The sequence below is a fragment of the Channa argus genome, chromosome 5 (genome assembly GCF_033026475.1).
Source record: "Channa argus isolate prfri chromosome 5, Channa argus male v1.0, whole genome shotgun sequence".
NCBI classification, from domain to species: domain Eukaryota; kingdom Metazoa; phylum Chordata; class Actinopteri; order Anabantiformes; family Channidae; genus Channa; species Channa argus.
Window position 1 is genome coordinate 11191517 of NC_090201.1, and position 17713 is coordinate 11209229.

The 17713-nt window shown below is 38.8% G+C and overlaps 3 protein-coding genes across 5 annotated transcripts; 2 read left to right on the plus strand and 1 right to left on the minus strand.

The window, feature by feature from the left end:
* The first annotated feature begins 1286 nt into the window (after positions 1 to 1286).
* On the plus strand, positions 1287 to 3570 carry LOC137126965 (cytidine deaminase-like). 2 transcript variants are annotated; one of them, XM_067503190.1, is made up of 5 exons: positions 1287 to 1617; positions 2103 to 2225; positions 2401 to 2512; positions 2892 to 2949; positions 3279 to 3570. In XM_067503190.1, exons 1-5 carry the CDS (start codon positions 1431 to 1433, stop codon positions 3384 to 3386), a joined length of 588 nt encoding a protein of 195 aa, XP_067359291.1. In that variant the 5' UTR covers positions 1287 to 1430; the 3' UTR covers positions 3387 to 3570. The 2 variants fall into 2 exon arrangements, with proteins under 2 accessions (XP_067359291.1, XP_067359292.1); XM_067503191.1 differs by lacking the exon at positions 2103 to 2225.
* Positions 3571 to 3720: 150 nt separating this feature from the next.
* Positions 3721 to 15579, minus strand: LOC137126961 (dnaJ homolog subfamily C member 16-like). 2 transcript variants are annotated; one of them, XM_067503183.1, is made up of 15 exons: positions 15440 to 15579; positions 12204 to 12270; positions 11921 to 12066; positions 11465 to 11640; positions 9732 to 9916; positions 9435 to 9539; positions 9026 to 9184; positions 8636 to 8766; positions 8361 to 8538; positions 7912 to 8094; positions 7730 to 7806; positions 7414 to 7494; positions 7058 to 7147; positions 5807 to 5977; positions 3721 to 5556 (listed from the first exon to the last, which is right to left on the minus strand). In XM_067503183.1, the coding sequence occupies exons 2-15, from the start codon at positions 12231 to 12233 to the stop codon at positions 5070 to 5072; spliced, it is 2199 nt and encodes a 732-aa protein (XP_067359284.1). In that variant the 5' UTR covers positions 12234 to 12270; positions 15440 to 15579; the 3' UTR covers positions 3721 to 5069. The 2 variants fall into 2 exon arrangements, with proteins under 2 accessions (XP_067359284.1, XP_067359283.1); XM_067503182.1 differs by lacking the exon at positions 15440 to 15579 and adding an exon at positions 12453 to 13882.
* Positions 15456 to 17640, plus strand: b3galt6 (UDP-Gal:betaGal beta 1,3-galactosyltransferase polypeptide 6). Its single transcript, XM_067503185.1, has one exon. The coding sequence runs from the start codon at positions 15456 to 15458 to the stop codon at positions 16473 to 16475; it is 1020 nt and encodes a 339-aa protein (XP_067359286.1). The 3' UTR covers positions 16476 to 17640.
* The last annotated feature ends 73 nt before the right edge of the window (positions 17641 to 17713 follow it).

Sequence of the window (17713 nt, forward strand, 5' to 3'; positions counted from 1 at the left end):
GTCTAGAGTAAGACCAAAGAGGAGATTTATGGATGTAGTGAGGGAGGACATGAAGTTAGTTGGTGTGGGTGAAGAGGATGCAGAGGATAGAGTTAGATGGAGGCACATGATTCGCTGTGGCGACCCCTCAAGGGAAAGGGAACAGCCAGCTGAAAGGAAAAGAAGAAGAAGGTGTGGAAACTCGTGCCTTGAGATAAAAACAAATAAAACGAGGGAGATGATAGTGACCTTTTCCTCCAAGCAGAGACACTTGGCTGAAGCCGTCTCTACTATCATACAGGGGAAGCCATTGGTGATTGTGGAAGAGTATACATACCTGAGAACGGTTTTTGATAACATGCTGAAGTTTTCATCTAATACAGATGAAATTTTTTAAAAATGCCATCAGAGACTATTTACTTAGGAAGCTTAAATAATTTGGGACTAACAAGGACATTTTCATCACATTCTATTATGCCTTCATTGAGAATATAATAACCTTTGCTGGTCCATTTCTCTGAAAGACAGAAATTGCCTGCTGAATATGGTTAAAGTCTGCTCAAAAATCATTGGACAACCTATTCGTGCTCTCACAGACTTATGTGACCAGCGGACTGTGAAATCAGCACGTGGGGTTCTACAGGACCCCTCCCACCTTCTATTCCCTGAATTTGAGTGGCTCCCCTCAGGACGAAGACTTTGTTGTCTAGGCTGCAGGACACAGAGAAGAAAAATGACTTTTGTCCCTAGGGCGGTCAAGCTCCTAAATGGACTTGAATTTTAACGAATTATAATTTAAGTACTTTTTAAATTATTTTATTATGAGTTTTATTTGGAATGTTGATGTTGTACGGTGTGTGTTGATTGTGTTAATTGTGTGTCTGTGTGAGTGTTTATTTTTAAGCTACTTTTATGCTCCTTTAAATTGCCCCCTGGGGACAAATAAAGTGACTTGAATTGAATACGCACACACACAGAGCTTTGTGAGTAGGAGGAAGTAGGAGAAAATATACATACGCACACACACAGAGCACTGTGAACAGGAGAAGTGAATGGAGGGAGAGTCTGGTAGAGAATGTGAAGAATACAGGGGCTGCCCCCCATTAGATGTCAAGTGGACAGAGACAAACAAGTAAATTATTAGTGGAACAGAATGGGATAAATTTAAATGCAAAAGAAAGCAATTAGATAATTACTACGCCGATTGAACAAAAAAACAAACAAACAAACAAACACTCAGACTCAGGTCATTAGAAAAAATAAACCTGACAATAAAACTTACTTGACTTGTTATGGCAGCAACAAAATCACCTCCCATTGCCTCATAACATCATGTTGACAGCCTAGTGATTGGTTGTGACTTCACCCTATCGCCCTTCCCTCTATGCCATTCACATTTAAGGACGAGTTAGAATAGACTTTTTTACTGACTTAAAAAGCCAAGAGGAAGAATGGACAAAAACAACCTCAGTGAAAATCCTACGCATATTCAGGAGCAGGTCTCCAGACAGTTGTCCGACGAAACTGTCAAGAATCTGATCGACCAGTCTCACGAAGCAAAGAAGCAAGCCTACTGTCCTTACAGCAAATTCAGAGTGGGAGCTGCTCTTCTGACTTTTGATGACTCTGTGATTACAGGTACATGTAAAACTTAACATCTCGACCTTTGGACTGGATGATAGGTATGAGGGCTATAATTTAGGTTTAGAATTTAAAGGTACATCTGCTTTTCATTTGGTTGTGTTCAAGTTAGGTTTTGTTTGTTCTTTGTTGTCTGGTCACTTAGTGGTGACCAGACATGCGCAGGTATGAACACAATTTCATTAGTCATTAGTCATTCGGGTTTTTGTTTTCTTCTCAAATCAGCAGCTCAGATCAGCATTTAATTATGTTCTCCAATGTTAATGATTACCAAGCAATGGACAGTTCTGGACTCAGAGAAAAGCCCATGGTAATTTTAGCATGTCTCTCTACTGTATGCTGCCAATGAATCTTTTTCATCCCAAGTGGTTGAATAAAATCACTTTTCTCTCATATTTTTCCATTTAAAATTTTCTGTGAACTAAAGTTACATATTGTATTTGCATCAGCTGCCTTAACAGTATAACAATATATACTGACAGAAACGTCAAATCATTGTCAACAGTATGACAAAGAAATGACAGTCTGGTCCATGGACGGCACTAAGAGCAGCAAGTCACGTGGCCCTCAGCACAAATGTTTGGGTTGGGGGGAGGCAAACGACTGTGAGTGCAAACAATCACTGACTAACTCTCTGACCAGGACAGACAAAATAAATAAACAACCTTTAGATATAGTAAACGACATTTTTTGCAACTCCAATGAATTTTTTTCAATAATTATGTGACGGTTTCACTTAAGCAAATTCACTGATGTTTGCTGCATTTGTGTCCCTGGAAGGTTGCAATGTGGAAAACGCATGCTACAACCTGGGTATCTGTGCTGAAAGGAATGCTATCTCCAAGGCCGTTTCAGAAGGCTCCAGAACTTTCAAGGCCATTGCAATCGCCAGGTAACATTCATCTTGACTAACATAGGCAAGAATCTGAAAGGTGCCCTGCATTTCCTCACACACAACCCCCAATTCTGCCCTTGCACATTTGTCAGTCCTCTTTTAATGGTTCATGACTCACTTTAACTCATTTTGCACATCATAAATGCAAAGTAATTAAAAATGCAAATGCCCTTCATTACATCTTGCTTAAGACAAATAATTTGAGATACTGGGCTATATAAGTGGATATCATTGGATTTAGGTTAATTACAGAAAGCAGTGGCTGAATCCTTTAGTATGACATCAGTCCTTAATATTAAAAGGGCTACAACAAGGGAGTTCATAAAATACTGATCCTTTTTCTTAACTAACCTTTCTCCTCCAATATTCACTGCAGTGACAAAGATGACGAGTTTATCTCCCCATGTGGTGGCTGCCGGCAGTTCATGAGAGAGGTAATACCTGTTCATCTTGGTTTAGTGTCATTTATTTAAAAGCAGTTTCGAGTTAGCTGTGGATGTCTTGCAGTATAAAGTGTCCAGTTTAGGACAGAGTAAACATTTTTTCTCAAGGAGGGTTTGCTACTACAATGATGATGGTGAGCCATGTTTTCCCTCCTTTGTAACAGCATGGGTAACATACCAGGTGCTGTTTCTTATTAGTGTCCAGTGATTTTGAATATCATTTGTGCTGTTAGTAACATAATCTTACATATAAGGTGCATTCTGCATGGAATTAGCTGCTAGAATTTACTTCTTTTGTTTTTTCCCCCCATTTCATTCAGTTTGGGTTAAACTGGGATGTGTACCTGTCAAAGCCTGATGGATCATACCGGAAGATGACTGTGGAAGAACTGCTGCCAGTGTCCTTTGGCCCCGACCACATAAAATAAAAAAATGCTGGTCTTTGAAATAACATGTACTGCGCTTTAAAGCACATACTGGACATGTTTTCATGTTAAAAAGTAGTTATAATTACAGTAAATATTTGTTCTTATATATCTGCAAACACATATTTAAATTTAAGTACTGCAACTTATGTAATGTAACATGAATAAACACAGTGTTGCTAATTGAGAGACTTTCACAGAGCGTTAATTGACATTACCATAATTAATTATGTTTTGTTTTATATAAACATATTTATTATTCAAAGAGAAAGGACAGAAGTTACATATATAGGTTAAACTAATCAATAAGTTTTTATAAATTACCTGTTAAAAGCACTTTTCTTTTAATGAGTTCCACTTTATTCCCTACCAGTAGATATGGACATACAACAACTTTAAAGAAGAAAAAAATGTCTTGAGTTACAATATATTGCAAATATTTTCTCAGCAGGAAATTATTCAATTATAGTTATTAAGTCATGAATCTGAAGGGGTGAAACATTTACATTGCCAGTGCAAATTCAGGTGTAATTTAATATTTATTAGTGAGTTCAGGTCTACTTATTTCATGCAGTAAGAGTTACAGTAGTCTGGGGGTTCAGACAAAAAGGGCAAAAAAATAAGGTCGAGTTTATCATTTCCGCCTGATTTGGACAAATGACTAGAGCTTAACAATCACTAAAAATTTACCCAAAAACAAAGCAACTGTACAGACAAACAGGCAGATTTCTATCTTCTGGGTACCTCTTAGCCATAATGATATTGAGTCCCGTCTATATTCAAGTTGGCTGGTAGAACATTAAGGTTAAATCCCTAAACAAAACAGCAGCAAGACATGGCAACTTGATCTGGGAAGAAAAACACAGACCAAAAGATAAACCCTGTTCAATAAGTATACCTTCTTTATAAAAACACAAAGAAATAGCAATGGTGTTGTGAGAGCAAGTTAATTATTGCTGCTCACCATGTCTTGAAATTCAGTTGTCTTTACTTAAGCAAAGATTGTGTTAGATTTATAATAGCGAACAACGAACAACAATCAGTTTAAATTGAAGGTTTCTTAATGTTTACAAAACAAAAAAAATATTTATAGATTCAGTGCTACAGGCTCAGTTTCCTATATTCATATTAACTTGATCATAAAAAATGCGGAGGTCTGATCACATGGCGCACAATTCCCATATAATGTGAAAGGTCAAAGTCATGATAGGGTCTGCCAACTACAAAGATGTGGTCAGGTTTAAAACTAGTGTTACTGTAGCACTAGTTAGGTCAAAGTACTGAAGTACAGCAAAAATCACTGCGTTTATCCTGAGTTGTGGCTTTACCTAATGGGTCTACAGAAACAAAAGTAAAGGGAGGAAAAGCCTTGCTGTGTGAAGATTGACTATGTGTATGTGCTGATGCATATGCAACAGAACAAACTCCACTTGTTTTGGCTGTTTTTCCTATAGATTTCTTTGTTCCATCTTTGTGTTTCTAGAGGACATGAAGAGGAGGCACACAGCTCAGACTGTGCCTCAACATGCGTTCATCTCATGTCAAAAAGATGCACATGCACATTTTAAAAATTTGTGATATCACAAATCTTAAGCCAATGAACTTCATCTGGTCCATACACAAAGAACTTAAACATGGGGAAAGACCACAAAGTGTACCTGCTTCCATCTTTGTCCCACTTTGACCTCAGCAATATGTGAAGGAGCTTTTAGTGGTTTCATCAAGTGAAGGCCATGCAGGAACATGGAATCTGGGGAGGGTACCCTCCATTAGCCTCTCCATCCACAGTCCCAGCCTGTCAAGCTTATGGTGGACTTCTATGCTGGTGGCCCTACTTGAAACTTTCTTAGGGCTGGCCCCATCCTCCCTGGAATGGGACCGGGAACGAGAGTGGGAGCTGGTCCTAGACCTAGAGCGGGAGTTTCTCTTTCTGTCAGAGAATGAGGTCTCACATGAGAAGTCTTTGGAATTGTCCCCTGTGAAGACAGGTCTAAACAGGCAAAAGTATCTTTTGTGGCCATTGAGAGCCAGTACATGGCCAATGTAGTCTAAGTCCTCATCCTCTTCTAAAGGGTCCTCGCCCTCTGCAGTGTCAGAAGCTGAATGAAGAAGTGATGGCATCCAGTGGCAGTGCTTATCGGCATTAAGGAAAGAGAAGTGGAGGGTTTGAGACCTGTAGTGGTGGAGGGGATTTGAATTAATAAGTGGAAAAAGCAATGGTTGATGAAAACTTTGCCACTGGAGCATCTTAGTGAACAATAATTTACACTTAACTTTACATTCACATAAAAAAATGTGCACATTATAAAGGGAGCACCGGACACTATCATCAGTTACAGACTGATTTACAAGTCAATTTTTGAACACAAAAAAATAAATACATAAGAAAACAAATGGAAAATCTGTCCAATACTAAGACTTACCCAGAGAATGAGAAAACCTCCTTGGCGTATTTCCTGAGCAAGGCATTCTTGGAGGCATTGGTGAGCACCAGGACAACATTAATGTGGCCAGGTCTCAGCTTGACCAGGTTACTTGTATATGTGATGTCAGTCAGCTCTGTCACTTCCACAAAGTCTTTCTTAGGAGGACGACTGCATGGACCAACGAAAAAGACAAACAGAGGTAGAGTTGCAGAGAGGAAAATAAAAGTGGGAATTAAATTTCTGTTTATTATTGATTTTGTTCCCTATTTTTTTTTTTACAGGATCACATTATGGCTAGTGTGGTGGGGGTGGGCTGGAAGGTGGTGGGATTAATTAGAGCTACCACTGACCTTCTAAATGTACATGGGTTTTTCCAATTATTGCATTAAGACAGGCTTTCAAAAATCTAATCTCCATTTAGAGGTTTTTGAGCATGTTAATGATTGCTCTGTACTATAGTTTACATACCTTACATAACCTTGTGTGGTGTATACACACAGGTCCCACATTTTCTTACCAGCCCACTTTAGATTGTTTACTAAAAACAATTACAAATATATATTCTAATGTATTCTAAATAAAACACATAATAAGTCTGTCTGTACACACCAAAAACTACATCCTCCATTATATGACATAGAATCAGGAAGACTGAACAATATCAGGCCTTTTTGCAGGACTGTTGTTTTGAAAGCCTATTACAGTAACATATTCAATAAATGCATTATGAGATACATACAAACAGTATAGTATTTGTCAGGACAATGACAAATCTGCTCACTCCACTGATGCTGGAAAATTCCACTTACATAGTCACAGGAAGAAATGTGTGACAGTAATTTTATTTTGGGGATGGCTTATATGGCCACTGCAGGACAGGTAAAATTTCATGCTTTTGAAACCATTGTATTATAGATAGAGCATGATTCAGTGTCAGATGTGGAATAAAACCTCACAGCAAAGCAGCTAGATTCCTCTTCAGCCAGTTGTAGATCTACTAGACTGTTTCTGTTAAACTTTTAGCTTGTCTTTACTCCATTTTTAAAACAGTTTGGACAAAACTGATAAAAGTAAATCATGAATTATCACGAACTGTCACATAATTAATAATCAAAACAGAGCACCAGATAAAAATTGAGAGTACAGTCAATTGACTATATGAAAAATGTTTTGATTTGTGGTTCTGCTGTAACCCCCGTTCAAAGTACTGTGTGTCCATCTAGTGTGTCATTAATGTCACTACTTTACCTTGAGGTACTTGTTCTACTTGATGCATCATCCTCAGTTTGTGGCTGCTCCTTTGGTCTTGGTTTCTGGGGTTTGTTCTCACCTGGTTCACTAAAAATAGATCACAAATAGAAATCACCAATATCGTAACAAATAGCTCTTTTTGGAACATTATCCAGCAACTATTGGGCTAAATGGGAGTCAAAACCAAAAAAACTTGAGTATAATTAGAAAATAATTAGATAATAACTGCAAAATAACACCTTTATACTGTAAATAGTCAGTATTACTAATTATAAGATCCAATTACCTAAATTAAAAGTAAGTCAAATGTTTGGGCATGATTATAATGTCTGAGCCTGACTCACTCTTCTCACCTGAAGGCCTGAATGATGACAGTGCCGAAAAGAATGAATAGAGCTGAGAAGATCAAAGACAGGATGGGCATCATCTCTCGCCTATAAGAAAGAAATATTATTATTGACACATTTGGGAGAAAAAACAAAGAGGTTCATATCAAAGAACAACACTAGAATAATCACAGCTTTGACATGATTCAGCTTTTAATGAAAAATCAACAAATGTGCATCACCTTGTGTGTGTGTGTGTGTTAGTGTGTGTGTGTGTGTGTGTGTGTGTGTGTGTGTTCTTTGCTCTAAATGCTGCTGACTTACTGGGTGCGGATTGTCTTACCAATTTGAGTAGAGAAGGTCGTCATATATCTGAAGAATGTAATCATAAGCAGCATCCATCCACCGAACAATGAACAGCTGACGAGGAATAAAATAGAAAGCAATGAATACAAAAATTTGCAATATTCAAAATTGACTTGTTCTTATCTGTGCAGCACAAACCCAGGTCTGTCTGAGACTTACAGGAGCCATCTCGTTGTTTAGCTCTGGTAGCGTGGCCTCTGAGTTCAGGTAGGTGGGATCTTTCTGAAGGAGCTCCAGCTGTTCGTGGAGGTGGTACTTGTCTTCTTCACTGCCATTCCAGCCCCCACTCACAGAACGGTACAGGACCTTACCAGCCTGGCTCCGCCTCTCAAGAATCACCACCTGTAAGTGGTGTCAAAGAGCACTTGTACTGTAAATTGAGGCTTTGCAGGATATTTGTAATATGACACAGCTCAAATTCTGAGTATTCAGTGTTTAGTTGATACAATATCCATTTCTGTCTGTTCTGGGTGAAAAAAGGTTTGCCAGCAAATGCACATTGTCCTTGATATAGATAGAAAATTGTGATTTAAACAATAAGGTTTGTTTTATCGTGTACAGAATAGCTGTTTGTGTGTGTGTAGACTGCGTGTGCTTTTCTGACTGACCTGAGGTGTGACTGAAAACTGACTGAGGAGTAGTGCTTGACAGAGAGGCTGCTGCTGACGCTGGTAGACATATGCAAACCGCAGCACCTCTTTTTTGTTAGCTGAAGCAAAGTCCAGGAAGGCTTTATTGCTGGGAAGAAAAGCCTGGTCCTCCCCAGTGATCAGCAGCACACAATACCTGCAAACCATTCACTCATGTCAATTTGCAAAGCTGTCTAACCAATGAAGTCAAATAAAGAAAAATAATAGGACCACATGCTCATAAAATATCTTACTTCCTCCGTCGGTGAAACTGCTTAACAGGACAAAGCTCATTAAAAATCTGCTGGTTGACAAGCCGGGGCACCTGCAAAAACTTGTTGTTGGAGACAAACTCATCCATTATCTGTCGCTTCATCCCTCGGGCCTAAGAGAGAAAGCATGGTAAAGGGGTATGAACATGATAAAGCAAAAGGAAGCTGGATGGTTGTGTGACATTTTCTAAAAGGGCAAAAATTATTTTAACTGAATGATTGAATAATCACAAATGATTTAGACTTCAGATAAAAAACGGTGCTAGTTCAACATAACTGATGTTTCCCATTTTAGGCTACAAAACATCCAGTTTACAACTAGCTATAATGCGTACTACTATTAAAATCCAGGAGGAGAAGAGCAGCATGTACCTGGATGATGTCAACTGGCTTCTCTGTGTCTTCCTTAAACAGCAGCATGGTGGGGGCATATGTGTTTATGTTGAACTGCCGCAGCAGTCGAGTATTGTGCGTGTCACCCTGGTCCACATAGCCAAAACGCACATAATCTCGGAAGGCGAAAGCTGTTAACTGGAGAGGGGAGTGGAAAGATTACAGTAGCCCCCAGAAAACATGTTAAAATAATGACAAGAAGAAGCTCAGAATATTAAATTGGTTAAACAATTGTCAGCTTTCTGATTTCCATTATATATTTTGTCTACAAAGTTCCCAACTTGTATGTTTATATTTAAATATGTGTGTGTGTGTGTGTGTGTGTGTGTGTGTGTGTGTGTGTGTGTATGTGTGTGTGTGTGTGTGTGTTTGTGTATGCAATGCTTACCTTATAGAGCAGGGGAAAAATGGGTACTTGGTCAAACAAGAGAACACTGGGCTTATTTTCCACATGCCAGCCATCAAGAAAAGCCAAGTAGTTGTTATCTGTGATCTGCAGAAATAATGGGAATTTATTAAATATGCATTCCTAAATACAATAACAGTGTGACTTACAACCAGTAATCCTTGGAACTACAACTCATTTCTATTACTACCTAAACAGACCTACATAGTCTGTCACAATTACTGACTGCGTTACTAAATTCCCCCAAAATAACAGTGTATTTGTGTTAGCTGCAGTTACCTTTTCCACCAGTTTGTGGGGCAGCAGGTCTTCAACAAACTGTCGCAGGTGTTCCTGTACCACAGCCTGATGGAAAAAGGTCACCCTGCCGTTCACCAGCCCAATGATGGAGGGAGCACGGTGAGCTCCCAGCTGGTTGGCCAGACGACGTTCATAGCCCATATCCACAATGCCAATGCCCACACCTGGTGTAAAAGCAAATAACTGCTGGTTTATAAATGAAATGAATTTTATTAATTTATTCCAGGAATTTAGGATCATAAAAATAGTCCATGTGAACTGCCTTCTTAATGACACTCCAGATATCAAGGCAGTGACATAATTGTGCACTCATACCCTTACTATACTTTCAAACAAAGGTAAAACCACTATGCATTTGGTTCATCTCAAGTATGAACTTGTTCAAATTTACAGAAAAAGCTAAACTTTAACTTTATAAATGTGTTTATTTTTAATTAGACGCTTTCTTTTACAAAGCAATCACTATGCAGCAGTTGGAGTAACTTAAAAAATCTGTAACAAACAACTCGAAGCTGTGGGATTTTTACTCTTATATATGTTTTCTCACTTTATTTTGGGATTTGGAACAATTTGAAGGAATGTTTTGCTAAACAGGATTGCACAGGATTGACATTAGCAAGATATAACACTTATTGTTGCAATTAGAACATTATTTGCAATACAGTGGTTAAGACATGTACCACATAACTGCAATGTACACAGCATGAATCCCAGGAAAATGATTGTTGCACCTAACACCCACTTGCACCCCTTGCACTCACTCTCTCTCTCTTTCTGGATTTCCAGTTTTTCCTTATTTTCTACTGTATATACACAATTAAATAAAGGCCTAAAAAGAGCAAAGATAATAACAAAAAATCTGTTAAAAATGTATTTGAACAATGGATCTAAATACTTTACGCAATATGAAGGACAGATTGTTGCAGAGCCGATTGATGTCACCCAATTCCACATTTCTTTTTCACTCTACTGAGGTTTTTAGCATTTTTAAGTCTAATACTTTGGTTTTTATGGCTCAGAAATATTTGTCACAACAGGCCTTCAGTTCAGCATAAAAATACATGATAACCCTAAACAAAATGTATGCAATCTCCTGTCTAGCACCAACTGACAGACAAATTTAGTGAGTAGCTGTCAATATTGCAATGCATTTAGCCAAAAATGCTTTTAAAATGTTATTGAGACAAAATCAGAGGTACAAAGAAATTGAAAATTGCAACAGTGATTGGTGGTTGCCAGAATCATGACCATTAATAAATGCTATTCCAAGGCAATAAGTCAATCATCAGTTAACCATTTTTAGTTTATCTATACTGAGTAGAAGTCCCAGAGCTTATAACAGGTGACATAAACATAATAAAGAGCAAGATATTTAATTAATATGTAGATATTTATGCAAAATACAGAATCATGTATTTAAAGCATCAGACTTAATATATCTGCAGTTACAGACAATTGCTGCTTAGAGCTCAAACGCTCCTTTGGCTTTACACGCTGCTCTGGAGAACAAAGAAGAACAAATGAACCCTAATAAATAACTAAAGAAATGGCAAGCTCTTTGGAAACCATATTGGCTTTTAAAATTACATTTGTCCTAATGGCCTGCAACTGAGTAAATACCCACCATATGATTTTATGATGCATTTAAGGAAACCACATCAATCCTCGCACAGTGCTGGAGACAGTAATAGCAATAGTGTCAGCAGACTTACCTAGGAGCTCCAGCTGCTGTACTGTCTCCTTCCACACAGGCTCAATGTGGATGCATGCAAAGCACCACTCAGAGGTCACTTTGATCAGATATGGCCTCTTGTGGCTGTCTGGAAGGACTTCACTGTTAAACTGTGCATGGTGAAGCAGATACTTGCTGTCTGCAAAGTCTCTGCCCCTGAAAAAGGGTCAGAAACAAGACAGTAAGTCTTTTTGTTAGACCTATTAGCATTATTAGACCTGAGCAATAATGCCTATAACTCCAGTTTTTTTTCATTTATTTCAAATTTTGGTGCACATGCACATATTTTTGTATATATACACCTGCACAAAAAAGGAGCTCAACACACACCATTAACTAATGACTGGCTAAAAGCAGCATGCCAGTAAGTGAACGATTTGTGAACAAAGACAAGTTGTGGTACACAACACAACAGCTAAACTTAAAAATGGACTACCTTGGAAAATGAAAAAAAGACTCATCAAAGTAGAAGCTGTTATGGAAGCTGCGGAAACCATGATGTTGTGATTGGCCAAAGGGTTGGTTTTCATCCATCTGCCCATAGCGGTCAAAATTGGACCTTCGCTCTTCATTAGACAAAATCTGCGTTAAGACAAAATAGTAACAAGACAGTCGGAATAATGAGAACTGGAGAGACAGAAAGTAAGACTGATTACCAGACATGTCAACTGCAGCTTTTAAAAAAATACAGTCCATGGCATGTTGTGATTTTCACCCACCTCATAAGACTTAGAAATTTTGATGAACATGTCCTCAGCTTTAGGGTCCTTGTTCTTATCTGGGTGCCTTTAAAAGCCCATACATATCGTCATCAATAACCGTTAGGTGAAACAAGTGGAGAAAACGGTTATATGTTGAACATTTTAAACCAGATCAGCTTGTGAAGGGTCGTGTTGGACCAAGCACCAGTTCAGCTGTCAAATATAATGTTACACTTGATACCTATAACCGTGGGGTCAGTCACTCACCATTCTCTGGCAAGGGTCTTGTATGCCCTTTTGATTTCTGCTTGGGTGGCACTCCTGCTGACACCCAAGGTCGTGTATGGGTCATAATCAGACGCTGTTTTCACCAAGTGCACACTCAAAAGTAGCATGAAGATGGCGATTAAAAGTGGACATGCCCGAGGCTGTCGGCCGGTTCCCATAGCGTTAACAGTCATCGCTTCCTACTGTCCCCCGACGTTAACGTCAGTTAGCTACCGAGCTGCTCGGTAAAGTAATGCTACACAGCTATTCAGAAACGGAAAACCATGCCAAACTAAGCGTTTACATGATCCAGTCCTTTGACTTCCTAACTGTTTAGTCTGAGTACAGGCGACGAGCTAGTATTTTAATAAGATGAAGCCATTTTTTCGAGCTAATGATGGACATTTACAAACCGTCAGCGTCACTCCCTCAAAGGGGCATTACGCTTCGGGTTGCACATTTCAAAATAAAACCTTGTGGGATAATAATAAATTCCTCTAAAAATTGCATTATTATTTCAGACATTTTACATAACACACCTAATAACATACACAGTCCACATATACAGCCTCTGGTTAGCACAGTTTGTAAACAATGATTAAGGTTTGAAAACACATCTTGTGTCAAAGTAAAAAAGAAATAAAAAATCACAACATGGAAGAAATTATGATATGTACAAATCACCTGAAATTAGATTCGTTCGTTAAGAAAACTTGGTAAATTACTTGTGTTTAGTTCCTATAGTAGGGTAGTGATATTCCATCCTAAGTGAATTATAGGGCTATCATTTTTTAATAGATTTCTTTAATATGTGAGTTATTATTTAGTGCATAAAGAACATTATGAAAAGCCCTCATCTACTTCCATGTTCCAGAATTTGTCTGCCCACACAAGAAAGTTTCTGTTTCTTAGAACTAGAAAATATTCACATTTAAGAGACTCATGGCACTGCATTGTTTTAGAATCACAATCACAATCACAATCAGAAAAATGTTTATTGCCAGGAGCAGTTAAGAACACTTAACAGTAATAGGAAGTTGTCTTGGTTTCAAGTGCATTCACATAATCTAGAATATAAAGCGGGTGACTGTGGCGCAAGAAGGTAGAGCGGTTGTCCAACAATCTCAGAGTTGTTGGTTCAATTCCTAGCTCCTCTGGTCACATGTTGAAGTCCTGGTGAGCCAATATGTAGAAAAGTGCTATATAAGTGCAGACCCTAAAATTAGCATATATTTATATAAGTGTAGACCCTAAAGTTACAGACTGACTGTAGTGGGAAAGAAACTGTTCTTGTGATGTGAGGTCCTGGTCTTGATGGAGGGGAGGGGCTGAAACAGTTTGTGTCTGGGATGAGGCTGGTTGGCCTTGTCCATGGCTGTGGAAATCTGCAGCCAAGGCCTTGTCCCTGGCTGTGGCTGCAGCAAACCAGACTGTGATGGAGGATGTGAGAATGGATTTGATGATGGCAGTGTAGAAGTTCACCAACATCTTCATAGTTTGGAATTTTTGCTTAAAACTGATTTAAACATTTTTTTCCAATACTCCCAATGTGTAATGGATGTTAGTATGAGCTAAACAGCAGACGTTTGCCACAGGCCTGGGCTTATCCTGTTTGTTTTCCAACTATCCTTGCACAACTCACTGCCTCCAACTTCTGATTGACTGAACACACCTGATCCAATCAGTAGTGGGTTAAACATTTACTTCATCTTTCTACTCTGTTCAACTCATGTGCTTTTATTTTGAAGCACAAGAATATACCGTCCGGTCTTGTTGCCCTGGCTGCGAACTTGACGCTGCAACACCTTAGAAGGTGACTAGTGCGCATGCTGTAGTCAGCAACTGTGCCCAAACTGCCGTCACATATTATCCACGACTTCCACATATATTTTCTAAATAATAATTGCAATATTCATTAAAATAAATTTCATTTTCCCCGCTATCTTATTGTTTATTCACGTTATGTCAAAGCAGCTCTGCAGAAATCTCGCCATGAATTTAACTAGCTAGTAATTTCTTCTTGTTTAGGTTCCATTGTTTTTGGTATTTTTAATAATAAGATATTTTTTAAAATCAAAACAAAATACTTATGCATGTTTACTGTTATTTTAATCACCCTTTTGGGGTGAATAATTTCCGTTTCCTCTTCGTCACGGCCACCCAGTCCAGACAGAAGTGATTTGTTTTACGCTACGCTATGAGAAATGATCACCGCAGGACTTGGCTCAGTCCGCTTAGTCCAAGATTTATTCTCCTTTCTGTGACATTTTTGACCTTCACCGAGAAACTTGGTGTCTCGATTCTCATGTTCGAATCAATATGAACTTGCCGTGTATGTTAGCGTTTGACGGGATAAGCTTACGAAGTGCGCAGAGGGTCTCATTTTGCTAGCTGTTAACATTAGCTCTGCAAAGCTGCAATCTTTCGCCCGCTTTGCCTGCATCACTAACGGGACTGCTATTCTTCACTTAACTAAGGTAACTAACGACTCCCCTTTCACGTACTTCTGCTTACAACATTGTTGTTATATGTATTGACGCATTGTGCGATTTGGCTACTAAGCAAGCAGGTGATGTGCAGGCGCAGTGATGTTTCATTGCTAACTTGCTCAATAACAAGTGTTATCCAAGACTAACTCTGTGATCCAAAGGAAAAGAAAAATTGTATTATCAAATCATTTATTACTCTAACGTGACTACTGATATTCACTTTTTTTTTTACATCTGTAAACATTTGTAAAACAAGTTAAATTAAATACTGCATACATTTAACTCACCGTGACTGTGCTTGTATATTGGCATTGACATGAGAAACACACAACATGGAGATTTATTTACAACTCTGCTTGTTCCATTTTAGTCATCTAATACAAATCCCTATGATTATGGTCACAGAGGATAATGGCTACATTGTCTAATCTAGAAGCTTTTATGATTAACCTGATTTTTTTGAATTGCACTAATATGAAGAATGTGTTGTGTTTTTACCCATAGATTCAGCACCATGAATCTGATACGTCTAGTGTGCCGCCATAAAACAGCCTTGATCATTGGTATTGTTTGCAGCTTTGCTGTAGTTCTTGTCTTCTTGGCCAAGTGTACATCAGAAACACTGAAACAAGGCCACCCGGACCCTCCAGGCCTAGCCCCCCATGCCCGTGCTTCACAGTCCCGTCACGACCAGCATAATCCCTCCTCCATAAACAAAGACCTATCAGCATTCCTAGTGGTCCTCATCACAACTGGACCTAAGTATACAGAGAGGAGAAGTATCATCCGCAGCACCTGGCTTGCCAAGCGGGACTCTGATGTTCTGGCCATGTTTGTGGTAGGAACTCAGGGGCTTTTAAACGAAGACCTTCAGAATCTTAACACAGAGCAGGGGCGTCACAGAGACCTGCTCCTTCTGCCGGATTTGCGTGATTCTTATGAGAACTTGACACTTAAGCTGCTACACATGTACTCCTGGCTTGACCAGAATGTGGAGTTCAAGTTTGTCCTCAAAGCAGATGATGACACATTTGCTCGCTTGGACCTCCTTAAAGAGGAACTAAAGGGGAAAGAGCCCAACCGGTTGTACTGGGGCTTCTTCTCAGGAAGAGGCAGAGTGAAAACGGCCGGCAAGTGGCGGGAAAGCTCCTGGGAGCTCTGTGACTACTACCTACCCTACGCGCTGGGTGGTGGCTACATCCTCTCAGCTGACCTAGTTCATTACATACATCTGAATGCAGGTTACTTCAAGACATGGCAAAGTGAGGATGTATCACTGGGTGCATGGCTGGGACCAGTGGATGTTCGACGGACACATGACCCACGTTTTGATACAGAATATAAATCGCGTGGCTGCAACAACAAATATGTGGTCACACATAAGCAGAGCTTGGAGGACATGTTGGAAAAACACCAGACTCTGCAGCGTGATGGCAGACTTTGCAAGGAGGAAGTCAAGCTACGATTGTCCTATGTGTATGACTGGAGTGTGCCACCCTCACAGTGCTGCCAAAGGAAGGATGGCATTCCTTAATTTCTGTCTTCTTTTTACATGGCTGTAGTTGGCTTCTGAGAAAATTGAGAAATTATCCTTTTCTGCCAGTTCTATGTAGTTAACAACAGCCTTTAGTGCCGTCATGTCCAATATTTTTTTTGTTTTATAAACAGACCTGGTGTAATGCAATGTAACTGTGTGATGAAACCAAACTGCTTTTTGTGTTTACATTTCAGCACAAACAGTGCTGTAGCTTTTATTATGAACTCCAGTACAAATTTCACAACTTAATACGGTACACCATTATCGTCAGAGAATAACCAGCTTCAAAAGCCAGCTTCAGCCTTGTATTCTTTTTTGAACCTTGAGTGACCTTGTCCTTGTTATTTGGACCCATGTTAAGTCAGTGTTCTCATAAGCAGTTAACTACGTCACTTTCCACCTCTGTGCATCTTCTGCTGTTCCTCTTACTGGATATTTTTAAAGATTTTAATGCAGTTGATAGCACTGGGTAACACATATGGGAGACTCTTACCCTAAATAATAATGTCTACATTTTTTAAAGCATTTTTTTGTATTTTATTTATTGTTAATTTATTCTGAAGCAAACACAACACACTGGTAATGAGTTGAGAATAAAGCACAGTGGGTGTGTATATAGAAGTTGTATTTATAATTTTTCTTTTTTTTGAAGGGGGGGACATGTAATATTTACAATAAATGGTCAAGAAATGCCTACATTTTAATGTAAAATTTTCATTCATGGTTCATGTTTTAGGGATGTGTAAGAGAAAATTGTTGAATTTGTTTTATTGAGCAGGCATTCTTATTCCTTATACTGTAGCCTCGTAGCTGGTATTCTTGACAGACTACTAGCTCAAACTTTTCTTCCCTTTCAAATGTTAGCCTCAACCAGTCGGACTCTGTGATATCAGTAGCTGTGTCCCAAAATTTTGTAAAATATGTTCATTGGTTTTAGATTAAAGCCTGTGACACATTGAAGTACAGGCAGTTGAAGAATCCTGCAAAACGGGCTGCATTCAGGCTCCTTTTTATGACTGTTCTTATCTTTTATTTGGACAATGCCATGGCTGTTTCTCATTGTTTTCACTAGCACATTCAGATATACAATATACGTTTCAGCATTCATTTTTTACCTACATTGTAAACCTCCCTGAATATTTTATTAAACACTTTAAATGTTTTCCTGCTGCTTCTCATTTTGTTTATTATCTTAAACTGTATATTCCTGACTATATTTATGGATGTCCAATATT

Coding starts and splice junctions, on each gene's coding strand:
- LOC137126965 (XM_067503190.1), top strand. CDS start 1,431: ATGGACAAAAACAACCTCAGTGAAAATCCTACGCATATTCAGGAGCAG. Junction 2,513..2,891: donor AAGGCCATTGCAATCGCCAG/GTAACATTCATC, acceptor TATTCACTGCAG/TGACAAAGATGACGAGTTTA. Junction 2,950..3,278: donor GCCGGCAGTTCATGAGAGAG/GTAATACCTGTT, acceptor CATTTCATTCAG/TTTGGGTTAAACTGGGATGT.
- LOC137126961 (XM_067503182.1), bottom strand. CDS start 12,646: ATGACTGTTAACGCTATGGGAACCGGCCGACAGCCTCGGGCATGTCCA. Junction 11,641..11,920: donor TCTTTTTTTCATTTTCCAAG/GTAGTCCATTTT, acceptor ACCCTTTTTCAG/GGGCAGAGACTTTGCAGACA. Junction 5,978..7,057: donor AGTAGAACAAGTACCTCAAG/GTAAAGTAGTGA, acceptor TGGTCCATGCAG/TCGTCCTCCTAAGAAAGACT.
- b3galt6 (XM_067503185.1), top strand. CDS start 15,456: ATGAATCTGATACGTCTAGTGTGCCGCCATAAAACAGCCTTGATCATT.